Below are 12,776 nucleotides of genomic sequence, written 5' to 3' on the forward strand. Positions count from 1 at the left end.
TGGCTTGTAACTGTTATTTTTAAACTCCTTATTGCTTAGTTCTATTTCAGTCATTTCTGGGTTTATTTCTTTCCTTTCTTTCTTCTTTTTCAAGAGAGTTTCGCTTGTTGCCCAGGCTGGAGTGCAATGGCACCATTTTGGCTCACTGCAACCTCCACCTCTTCTGGGTCTATTTCTATTGACTGGCTTTTCTTCTGGTTTTGGGTCACATTTTCCCACTGCTTTGTTAGAATTTTTGATTGAGTGACAAATACTCCGTATGCCACACTGCTGGGTGTCTGGATTTTGATGTCTTCCTTTAAAGAGTGTTGAGCCGGCCGGGCGCGGTGGCTCAAGCCTGTAATCCCAGCACTTTGGGAGGCCGAGACGGGCGGATCACGAGGTCAGGAGATCGAGACCATCCTGGCTAACACGGTGAAACCCCGTCTCTACTAAAAAATACAAAAAACTAGCCGGGCGAGGTGGTGGGCGTCTGTAGTCCCAGCTACTCAGGAGGCTAAGGCAGGAGAATGGCATGAACCCGGGAGGCGGAGCTTGCTGTGAGCCGAGATCCGGCCACTGCACTCCAGCCTGGGTGACAGAGCGAGACTCTGTCTCAAAAAAAAAGAATTAAAAAAAAAAAAAAAAAAAAGAGTGTTGAACCATGTTTTGGCAGGCAGTTAAGTTTGTTTTGGATCAATTTCTTTTTTTTTTTTTTTTTTTTTTGAGATGGAGTCTTGCTCAGTCGCTCAGGCTGGAGTGCAGTGGCATGATCTCAGCTCCTGGGTTTGAGCGATTCTTCTGCCTCAGCCTCCCAAGCAGCTGGGATTACAGTCACATGCTACCACGCCTGGCTAATTTTTGTACTTTTAGTAGAGATGGGGTTTCACCATGTTGGCCAGGCTGGTCTCGAACTCCTGACCTCAGGTGATCTGCCCACCTCGGCCTCCCAAAGTGCTGAAATTACAGGCATGAGCCATCGTGCCCAGTCTGATTCTTAAAATAAAATAAAATAAAATAAATAAATAAATAAAAATATTTAATAGAGCAGGTCTAGTTTAGCCCTACTACCAAGGTGTAATCTTTCTGGAGTCTTTATTGAATGTCCCAGGTGTTCAATGAATTTTCTCCATTTTGGGTAGGTGGAACTTCATCCAACCTTATTAAGTCCTAGAAATTATTTGGCTTATAGTTTCCCAGTAATTGTTTTTTTCCTCACTAGATCTTCTTTGCCAACCTGTGTGGGGTCTCATCCTGTGCATGCAGAGTTTACTATTCAGCCAAATCTACATATGGCATTGTCTGAAAAATGCCTCAGTCACACAGTGAGGATAATCATATGGCTCACTTCATTTGTTTCTCAGTCTTGTGCTACATGTACAACATCCTAAACTGGTCTTCTAGGTTTTGTTTAGTTTTCTAGTTGTTTACAGCAGGAGGGCAGTTATTATCACTGTGAGAAGCAGAAGTCTACTTGGATTTTTTTTTTTAAGACATAGGGTCTCACTATGTTGGCCAGGCTAGGCTCAAACTCCTGGTCTCAAGTAGTCCTCCTGCCTCAGCCTCCCAATGTGCTGGGATTACAGGTGAGAGCCACCACACCTAGCTGCTGCTTCATTATTTTTTGAGATAGGGTCTTGCTTTGTTGCCCAAGCTGGAGTGCAGTGACACATATCTCAGCTCACTACAACCTCTGGCTCCCAAGCTCCCAAGCCCAAGCAATCCTCCCACCTCAGGCTACCAAGTAGCTCAGACTACAGGCATGTACCACCATGCCTGGCTAATTTTTTGAATTTTTTGTAGAGGTGGGGTTTCGCCATGTTGCTGAGGTTGGGCTAAAGCAATTCACCCACCTCGGCCTCTCAAAGTTCTGGGATTACAGGAGTGAGCCACAGTCCCCTGCTGCTTCTTTGATTTAAAAAATTTGTGTATTTCAAGGCTAATACTGTGTTTAAAATAGTGTATTTTTAAATTCACTAAAACGTGGAAATGTGAATACTGACAACTGGTTATCTGATGATTTTAAGATATTGTTTTTAGAGCAGTGATAAAGTTAATGCACTTACGGCCAGGCGTGGTGGCTCACACCTGTAATCTCAATACTCTGGGAGGCCAAGGCAGGCAGATCACCTGAGGTCAGGAGTTCCTGACCAGCCTGGCCAATATGGTGAAAACCTGTCTCTACTAAACATACAAAAATTGGTCGGGCATGGTGGCACCCCCCTGTAATTCCAGGTACTCAGGAAGCTGGGCTGGGATCGCGCCACCGCACTCCAGCCTGGGCAACAGAGCAAGACATCATCTCAAAATAAACAAACAATAAAAGTTAATGCACTTACATGAGAGACTTTTATTGTTAAAGAGTACATACTGAAGTACAGATTAAATAATATGATGTCTAGGACTTTTCTTCAAAATAAGATAAAATGAGAGAGGATAAGTGGGTGGAGTTATTCATGAAACAAGACTGGCTGTAAACTGGTAACAGTTAAAGCTGAGTGATGGGCTCAATACACTTTTTTGTCTACTTCTGTATATGTTTCAAATTTTCACATTTAAAAAAAGTCAGCAGAAGTAATTTCTGTGTGATTATAACTCCAACTTGGGTTCAAGGGGTTTTTTCTTTGAGCCAGAGTCTTGCGCTTTCGCCCAGGATGGAATACAGTAGTGTGATCTCAGCTCACTGCAACCTCTACCTCCTGGGTTCAAGCAATTATTGCGCCTCAGCCTCCCAAGTAGCTGGGATGTGCCACCATGCCTGGTTAATTTTTGCATTTTTAGTAGAGATGGGGTTTCACCGTGTTGGCCAGGCTGGCTTGAACCCCTGACCTCAAGTTATCCACCCACCTCAGCCTCCCAAGGTGCGGAGATTTTAGGCCTAAGTCACTTGCACTAGGCCGGTTCGTGTGTTTTTAATTTGTAGGGATTGCTTTCATTTCTTTTTGACTTAATTTTTTGTTTGAATGATGTAAAATATTTACATGGCTATTAAACGATAAAACATAATTCAGGCCGGGCGCGGTGGCTCACGCCTGTAATCCCAGCACTTTGGGAGGCCGAGGCGGGCGGATCACAAGGTCAGGAGATCGAGACCACGGTGAAACCCCGTCTCTACTAAAAATACAAAAAATTAGCCGGGCGCGGTTGTGGGCGCCTGTAGTCCCAGCTACTCGGGAGGCTGAGGCAGGAGAATGGCGTGAACCCGGGAGGCGGAGCTTGCAGTGAGCCGAGATCGCGCCACTGCACTCCAGCCTGGGCGACAGAGCGAGACTCCGTCTCAAAAAAAAAAAAAAACCATAATTCAGAGTTCTCCCTTTTATCCCTGTCCCTTGTGTTTTCTCACTTCCCCATATAAACAACTATTTTTACTTACTTTATTTTTGATTGGCATTTCCATTCTTTTTGAAAATAAATAAATATGGATATATATATATATATGTATTAAGTCTTCTGGCCCTACAAAAGGTGTATTATACAAACTCCTCTGCAGTTTCCTTTTCTTCATTTAACAACATGTCCTCAAGATCACTCCAGAGTATTATATAGAGATTTTCCTCATTACTTTTATTCAACCAGTACTCTACTGATAGACATTGGGTAGTTTCCTATCTTTTGCTATTACAAGTAATGTAGTAGCCTTGCACATATATATTATGTTTTCGCCAATGCATCTTGAGGATAAGATAGATTCTGACAAAAAATATTAATTACATGTCACTTTTCTAGATACCAAGTGGTCAAATTCTTAATCTTTATAACATAAGTACTCAAAGGAAACAAAAATTAAAAGATAATTTATCTAAAGCAAATGTAGTTCTGTTGGTATAAAGTAATGGTGGGGGAAGAGGTTAGTACATTTCATCTCTCACAGTAAAGGTTTCCAAATCAATCTATAGGAATACTTATTAGTAGAAGCCGGGCACAGTGGCTCATGCCTGTAATCCCAACACTTTGGGAGGCCGAGGCGGGCAGATCATGAGGTCAGGAGATCGAGACCATCCTGGCTAACACAGTGAAACCTCGTCTCTACTGAAAGTACAAAAAATTAGCCGGACGTGGTGGCATGTGCCTATAGACCCAGCTACTTGGGAGGCTGAGGCAGGAGAATCGCTTTAACTCAGGAGGCGGAGGTTACAGTGAGCCAAGGTTGCACCACTGTAGTCCAGCCTGGGCGACAGAGCGAGACTTCATCTCAGAAAAAAAAAAAAGAAATACTTATTAGTAGAGTTAATGAATAACTACCTTCTAGGTCTAATTTCTGGGACTGTAAGCCTCTTGAGGATGAAGAATTAAGCTTAATTTCCTTCAGATCATGACCGACAGAGACACAGCATGTTTAGTGAATCATTTTCATTTAATAACTGTTCTCAGGACTGATTATCATAAGCTGTTTAGTCCTCTGTTTAAGATTTTAATCTTTTCATAGAATTATGTTTACTGTGACTTTTAATTGGTAGCTACTAGTATCTTGAAATATAAATAATCCCAGTAATATGTATTATTACTATCCCTACTGTATCTACATTGACGACAATTATTGAAAGTTTCACCTTAAATATCAAAGATAGAATTCCAAAACAAGTTTCTCATTCCATTTCTACTTTGATGCTGCTTTCTCTTTTAAAAATATCTTTCCTCTACAAAACCAATATAAAATTTGCTAAATATATTTAGTGGCCTGAATTTAAAGGTAGTATCAGCCAGACATAAGGGGCTATGACTTATCCTTCTAAAACATAAAATACTTACGCGTCTGTTGTCTTTGTACACCCATTTAGATTCAGTACTTCAATGTTCCTGCAGTTTTGTGCAAAGGTTCTTTATAGGAAAGAAAGAAAGAGGTTCCAAATGAAATAAGCAAAATTCCAGTCATTAAAAAAGCAATAAAATATATTATTATTGGTAATATTGATTGTTGATAACTGTGATACTGTGATATAAAGGAAAAACATGTATTTGGTCTTCATCCTCGGTTCTTGGCATCCAGTCCCTAAAATCTTTGTAATTTCCTGAGTGATAGTATCTTTTGTTACAGGTTGGTGAAAAGTAATCGCGGTTTTTGCCATTACTGTTAATTAACAGTAACTGCCATTATTGTTAATGGCAAAAACTGTGATTACTTTTGCACAAACCTAATATAATATTTGGTCTTCAATCATGTCTGTGATCAAGGAACCTCTGTAAAAACCCCTAAATGATAGGGATCAGAGAGCTTCTGGGTTGGTGAATGTAACCACATGCCAGAAGGGTAGTATACCCCAATTCCACGGGGACAGAAGCTCCTGTGCCTGGGACCCTTCTAGACCCTGCCTTATACACCTTTTCATATTCCTTCTACCTCAGCCTCCCTAAATGCTGGGATTACAGGTGTGAGCCACTGAGCCTGGCCATGATTTTTTTTTTTTGAGATAGAATCTCTCTCTGTCGCTGAGGCTGGAGTATAGTGCCATCTCAGCCCACTGCAGCCTCCACCTCCCAGGTTCAAGCGATTCTTCTGCCTCAGCCTCCTGAGTAGCTGGGATGACAGGCACGCACCACCATGCCTGACTAAGTTTTTGTATTTTTAGTAGAGACAAGGTTTCACCATGTTGGTTAGGCTGGTCTTGAACTCCTCATCTCAAGTGATCCACCTACATCAGCCTCCCAAAGTGCTAAGATTACAGGCTTGGGCCATCACACCTGGTTTAAATTAATTTTCAATTATAAATTCTTCAAACATAACTTTAAAAATTATTTTAAATTAAAAAAATAAATGATTGCTTATTTATTTATTTTTAGAGACAGGCTGGAGTACAGTGGTGCAATCACAGCTCACTGTAGCCTCAACCTCCCAGGCTCAAGTGATCCTCCTACCTCAGTCTCCCTAGTAGCTTGGTTTACAGGCATATGTCACCTAACCTGGCTAATTAAAAAAAGTTTTCTAAGGCCGGGCGCGGTGGCTCAAGCCTGTAATCCCGGCACTTTGGGAGGCCAAGACGGGCGGATCACGAGGTCAGGAGATCGAGACCATCCTGGCTAACACGGTGAAACCCCGTCTCTACTAAAAAATACAAAAAAACTAGCCGGGCAAGGTGGCGGGCGCCTGTAGTCCCAGCTACTCGGGAGGCTGAGGCAGGAGAATGGCGTAAACCCGGGAGGCGGAGCTTGCAGTGAGCTGAGATCCGGCCATTGCACTCCAGCCTGGGCTACGGAGCGAGACTCGGCTCTGTAGAGACTCCGCCTTGCCATGCTGCCTAGATTGGTCTTATACTCCTGGCCTCAAGTGTAATCCTCCCACCTAGCCTCCCAAAGTCCTGGGGCCACTGCCCAGGTTAGGGTTAACCATAACCCTAAAAAAGAACTAGGCTAGGTGCGGTGGCTCATGCCTGTAATTCCAGCACTTTGGGAGGCTGAGGCAAGAAGACTGTTTGAGTGTAAGAGTTCGAGACCAGCCTGGACAACAAAATGAGACGCTGACTCTATAAAAAAATTTTAAAACTTAGCCAGGCGTGGTGGTACATGTCTTTAGTCACAGCTACTCAAGAGGGGGAGGATTGCTTGAGTCCAGCAGTTCAAGACTGCAGTGAGCCATGATTATGCCAGGGCACTCCAGTGAGCCATGATTATGCCAGGGCACTTCAGCCTGGGTGACAGTGTGAGACCTTGTCTCAAAATATAAAATAAAAATAATTAATTAATTAAAAAATTTATTCAAAGCTCCAAAAGAAACACTTATGATGGGGAATGTGGGATTTTTTCAGGCAGTACTTGTTCTTGTTTATTGTTAAAACTACATTTCTTATTACTGGATATTTTCAGATTATAAGCAATGTATGTGTGGTTGCATTTTTAATAACTTAGTAATTTTAAAACGATTTTAGCCTTTTCTGGGTGAGATGGTGCTGCTCTTCACTTCCATCAAGAAGATTAATCAACAGTTATGTTTTCACCTTAATGCATTGTCTCCCACTCCAAGACATCCACGAAGACTTAACTTTCGTAAAAAGCCCCCACATCGTTTTGAAATATTCTCCACTACTCGGCCCTGTAAAAATAGACAGGCAAACAAAAAGATAACCCATCTCATTACTTTAGAAAAGAACACATCCTCATTTTTAACGATTTATAAACAACGAGAAAATGCTTTTATTATGACCTAATTAATTTAATAGGAAAATTGTAACCAACCCTGGGAAAGCTTTCCTGATTAAGCCACAGCTACTGAAGTACAGCAACTACATTTATTTTTTTGTATCTTTTCCAAAATGTTTATTATAGTACTCTGCTTATAGTAGGGACTCAATGAACATTTAACAAAAACTGGCCAGTTTTGTTTTGTTTGGGCTGGGCACAGTGGCTCACACCTATAATTCCATCACTTTGGGAGGCCGAGGCAGGTGGATCACGAGGTCAGGAGATCAACACCATCCTGGCTAATACGGTGAAACTCCATCTCTACTAAAAATACAAAAAATTAGCCGGGCGTGGTGGTGGGCACCTGTAGTTCCAGCTACTTGGGAGGCTGAGGCAGGAGAATGGCATGAACCCGGGAGATGGAGCTTGTAGTGAGCCCAGGTCTCGCTCCACTGCACTCCAGCCTGGGCGACAAAGTGAAACTTGTCTCAAAAACAACAACAACAAAAGCTGGCCAGGCACAGTGGATTCCGCCTATAATCCCAGCACTTTGGGAGGCTGAGGCGGGCGGATCATTTGAGGTCAGGAGTTCAATACAAGCCTGACCAACATGGTAAAACCCAGTCTCTACTAAAAATACAAAAATTAGCCAGGCATGGTGGCTCATGCCTGTAGTCCCAGCTACTCGGGAGGCTGAGGCATGAGAATTGCTTGAATCCAGGAAGCAGAGGTTGCAGTGAGCTGAGACTGCACCACTGCACTCCAGCCTGGGTGACAAAATGAGACTCTGTCTCAAAAACAAAAACAAAAGCTTGCTGAAGAATTTTGTGGGTGGTGTTGCTTTATTTACACCCATGAAGGTTAGAGAATTGTAAAAAACACGGACGGGCGCGGTGGCTCACGCCTGTAATCCCAGCACTTTGGGAAGCCGAGACGGGCGGATCACAAGGTCAGGAGATCAAGACCATCCTGGCTAATAGGGTGAAACCCCATCTCTACTAAAAAAAAAATACAAAAAACTAGCTGGGAGAGGTGGCGAGCGCCTGTAGTCCCAGCTACTCAGGAGGCTGAGGCAGGAGAATGGCGTGAACCCGGAAGGAGGAGCTTGGGAGTGAGCTGAGATCCGGCCACTGCACTCTAGCCTGAGCGACAGAGCGAGACTCCGTCTCAAAAAAAAAAAAAAAAAAAAAAAAGAGAATTGCAAAAAACAAAATCCAGTGTAATGTTAGTGGGTATTATTTTATTTTATTTTATTTTTTATTTATTTATTTTTTGAGACTGAGTCTCGCTCTGTCGCCCAGGCTGGAGTGCAGTGACCGGATCTCAGCTCACTGCAAGCTCTGCCTCCTGGGTTTACGCCATTCTCCTGCCTCAGCCTCCCAAGTAGCTGGGACTACAGGCGCCTGCCACCTGGCCTGGCTAGTTTTTTGTATTTTTTAGTAGAGACGGAGTTTCACCGTGTTAGCCAGGATGGTCTCTATCTCCTGACCTCGTGATCCGCCCGTCTCGGCCTCCCAAAGTGCTGGGATTACAGGCTTGAGCCACCGTGCCCGGCCTTGGGTATTATTTTAAAAGCACTTTGGTTGGTTTCAAACTCCTGACCTCAGGTGATCCGCCCACCTTGGCCTCCCAAAGTGCTGGGATTAAAGGTGTAAAGTCATCTCACGTGCCCTCAAGAAACCTTATTTAATCCTCAAGAAGCCACGAAGAAGCTATTATTTCTACCTTCCTGATGAGAAGGATAAGAACTACAGAGTTCAAATTCAGTTTAAAATAATTTAAGGGTAAGCCATTCTCCATTTTATAGGTGATGGCTATACTAAGAGATAAAACATGGGGGGGAAAAGTGAGAGGAGGAAAAAACCTCTCTGTAGCAAAAACAATTCAATAAATGGCTTTGGCTTTATTCAACCTCTGTCCTCCAAGAAACTGGCTCCTCAAGAATCAAAACACGTATCTCAAAAAAATATATATACAAACGCCATCCTAACAAGTTATAACTCTCTTTGTTCTTCAGTAAACAAATATAAAATGTCTTCACCAAAATAAGCAAACATAGATTCAATGTTTCCACTGCAAAAACAAACTTTTAGTCCTATTTCAGGACCAAAGAATCCTATTTAGTCCTATTAATACTAAGTAATTGTATTATTTCAGTGAAATAATCTGGCTCATTCTCAAAAACTGCAGAAACTCTTGGGAACTCTAGAGGTTCCTGTAAACTTCAGATGCACTGAAAATAGTATTTCCTCTCTCTAAGGAAAATGAGATTAATATGGTCAGGGCTAATCTGTTCCATGCTGTAATTACTAACATGAAAACTGGGGCTACACACCACATAATTATACCTCAATATCCCTCTGGAAATCAAATAGGTCAATTCGCTGCCAGTTACTGCCATCCAGAGCCAGAACATTCCAGGCCTATTTTAAAGAAAAAGAGACAGAATGAGCAGAAGCTAAAATTAAGGGGAAAAGGCAGCAATATTCAAGTTCACAATTCAACCAACTAATGACTAAAATGGATCCAAAAATTTATCAGGCCCTACCCACTTACTCCCAACCCATACTGTATTCTCCAATTAGATAATCTCATAAATGAGTGGGTACTAGAAACTAGCAGCTACAAAAGATCTTAGGCCAGGCATGGTGACTCAAATTTATAATCCCATCACATTGGGAGGTCAAGGTGGAAGGATCACTTGAGCCCAGGAGTTCCAGACCAGCCTGGGCAATATAGCGAGACCCGATCCCTATAAAAGAAATTTAAAATGTCGGCCAGGCGTGGTGGCTCACGTCTGTAATCCCAGCACTTTGGGAGGCTGAGGCGGGCAGATCACCTGAGGTCAAGAGTTTGAGACCAGCCTGGCCAACATGGTGGAACCCCATCTCTACTAAAAGTACAAAAATTAGCCGGGTGTGGTGGCATGTGCCTATAATCTCAGCTACTCAGGAGGCCGAGGCAGGAGAATCACTTGAACCCGGGAGGCGGAGGTTGCACTGAGCCAAGATTGTGCTACTGTATTCCAGCCTGGGCAACAGAGCGAAACATCTCGGGGGGGGGCGGGGATTTAAAAAATTAGTCAGGCGTAGTGGCACACACCTGCAGTCCCAGCTACTCGGGAGGCTGAGGTGGGAGGATCGCGTGAGCCTGGGAGGTAAGGGCTGCAGTGAGCCATGATCTCACCATTGTACTCCAGCCTGGGTGACAGAGCAAGACCTTGGCAAAAAACAAAAACAAGACTAACCCTCCCTCCCCCTGCCCACACACACTGAAATTAGAGAAGTTAAGGAAAGGGCAGGTTGTGATAAGTATCATGCCGCAAGGTGTTTTCTAACTGGAAAATTCTAGTTTCTAATACCAAAATGAGACAAAAGTTAGGTTGATGAAAAGCAAGTCTTTCTTCTATCCTTAAAAATATGATCCTTAAAAAAAATATCCTTCTATCTGGAAAAATATGAAGGTAAAACCAAACATCAAAGGGGACAGTACTCTGAATACTGCTCTATTCTCACTCTTTTTCTATATATAGAGTATATATAGAGATAAATATATGTATTTCTTGAGACAGGTTATCACTCGGTCACCTGGGATGGAGTGCAGTGGCTCAATCATGGGTCACTTGCAGCCTTGACCTCCCCAACTCAAGCAATCCTCTCACCTCAGCCTCCCAAGTAGCTGCAACCACAGGCATGCATCACCACACCTGGCTTTTTTTTTTTTTTTTGAGACGGAGTCTCGCTCTGTCGCCCAGGCTGGAGTGCAGTGGTGCAATCTTGGCTCACTGCAAGCTCCGCCTCCTGGGTTCACATCATTCTCCTGTCTCAGCCTCCCAAGTAGCTGGGACTATAGGCACACGCCTCCAGCCTGGCTAATTTTTTGTATTTTTAGTAGAGATGGGGTTTCACTGTGTTAGGCAGGATGGTCTTGATCTCCCAACCTCATGATCCGCCCGCCTCGGCCTCCCAAAGTGCTGGTATTACAGGCGTGAGCCACTGCACCCAGTCTTAATTTTTAAAATTTTCTGTAGAGATAGGGCTCCCTATGTTGCCCAGGCTAGTCTTGAACTCCTGGCCTCAAGCAATCCTCCCATCTTGGCCCCTCAAAGTGAAGGGATTATAGGTGTGAGCCACCAGGCCCGGCCTTAGTTCAGTACTTCTTTGCTATCTATATCCTATCACCTGATAGGACTTACAACTGTGATACAGTGATTTGGGACTTAGAAAAGATACTATCATTTCTCTGAAACTTTGTATTTTATTATTTTTTTTGAGACAGAGTCTCGCTCTGTTGCCCAGGCTGGAGTGCAGTGGCACAATCTCGGCTCACTCCAAGCTCCGATTCTGCATTAACTGAATCTTACTAAACAGAATTACTGGTGAAGCAAATTTATCCATCGAGACTATCTGGTATGTGTTACGTATGTATTCTGTTGGTGCTGGAAGATGTCTGTGTGCCTATCAACATGCGACTTCATGTAAAGTTTCTTCATGTTCACAGTTCTTAGCAAATGCAGTTTCAATCCATAGACAGCCAGCAGTGGATGTTACTACAGGAAAATGCAGGATTAAAATGGTCCTTGTGTAGGCCAGGCGCTGTGGCTCACACCTGTAATCCCAGCACTTTGGGAGGCTGAGGTGGGCAGATCACGACGTCAGGAGATCAAGACCATCCTGGCTAACACGGTGAAACTCTGTCTCTACTAAAAATACAAAAAATTAGCCGAGTGTGGTGGTGGGCGCCTGTAGTCCCAGCTGCATGGAAGGCTGAGGCAGGAGAATGGCATGAACCTGGGAGGTGGAGCTTGCAGTGAGCCAAGACTGCACCACTGCACTCCAGGATAAGCGACAGAGAGAGACTCCACCTCAAAACAAAAAAACAAAAAAACTGTCCTTGTGTAAAAAATAAATAAATAATGAACTCGGGAAACATAATAAAACAAGATTTCATCACAATTTTGAGTCAAGTCTAAACTTTCAATATGCATGTTTATTGCTTTTTCATCGAAAATGTTTCCTGTTTATATTATGCAAATAAGAGATACAAAAAGTCAGAGACAGTATATATAGTAGAATCCCATCATAAATTTACATGGGCTTGCGTATGTCATTGGTGAAATAATATCCTTTAAAACATGAAAACATACAAGTAACACCTAAATAGGTGGCCTATGAAAGACACTGTTATTATCAGTACGAAGAAGGGGTCCCCGTGTAACTATGTCAACCATACTTACCCTGGAGACCTGAGCACAGCGGCACAGGGTAACAACATCTAGAAAAGAAAATATCCTAAAAAGAAAAGAGAGAAAGACAACTTTTATTGTATGATAAAGTAGTTGACCTTTATTTATTTTGAGACAGGGTCTCACTCTGTCAGCCAGGCTGGAGAGCAGTGGCATAACCACTGCTCACTCCAGCCTCGACTTCCTGGGGTCAGGTGATCTTCCCACGTCAGGCTCCTGAGTAAGCTAGGACTACAGGCGCCTGCCACCATACCTGGCTAATTTTTAATTTTTTGTAGAGATGGGGTTTCACCATGTTGCCCAGGTTGGTCTCGAACTCTTGGGCTCAAGCAATCAGCCTCCCAAATTGCAAGGATTATAAGTATGAAACTACTGCATCCGGCCAGTATCATAAAGTAGTTGCTCTTGTTTTTAGCATAGAAATAACTGACTACATGTA

The 12,776-nt window shown here is 43.1% G+C and overlaps 1 protein-coding gene across 4 annotated transcripts in view; it reads right to left on the reverse strand.

Moving 5' to 3' along the window:
* The window catches only part of LOC105472254 (F-box and leucine rich repeat protein 20), a 162,288-nt gene that overhangs the window by 44,234 nt on the left and 105,278 nt on the right, over positions 1-12,776 (reverse strand). For 3 of the 4 annotated variants that reach the window (XM_011725329.3, XM_011725326.3, XM_011725327.3), the window contains exons 3-6: positions 12,329-12,383; positions 9,441-9,515; positions 6,909-7,003; positions 4,729-4,797 (exon numbers count right to left, since the gene is read on the reverse strand). In XM_011725329.3, the coding sequence (XP_011723631.1) occupies positions 4,729-4,797; positions 6,909-7,003; positions 9,441-9,515; positions 12,329-12,383 (294 nt within the window). Of the gene's footprint in view, positions 1-4,728; positions 4,798-6,908; positions 7,004-9,440; positions 9,516-12,328; positions 12,385-12,776 lie in introns of all 4 variants that reach the window. The other variant, XM_071083065.1, reaches the window with a different exon arrangement.

Source organism: Macaca nemestrina, chromosome 17, assembly GCF_043159975.1.
Source record: "Macaca nemestrina isolate mMacNem1 chromosome 17, mMacNem.hap1, whole genome shotgun sequence".
NCBI lineage: Eukaryota > Metazoa > Chordata > Mammalia > Primates > Cercopithecidae > Macaca > Macaca nemestrina.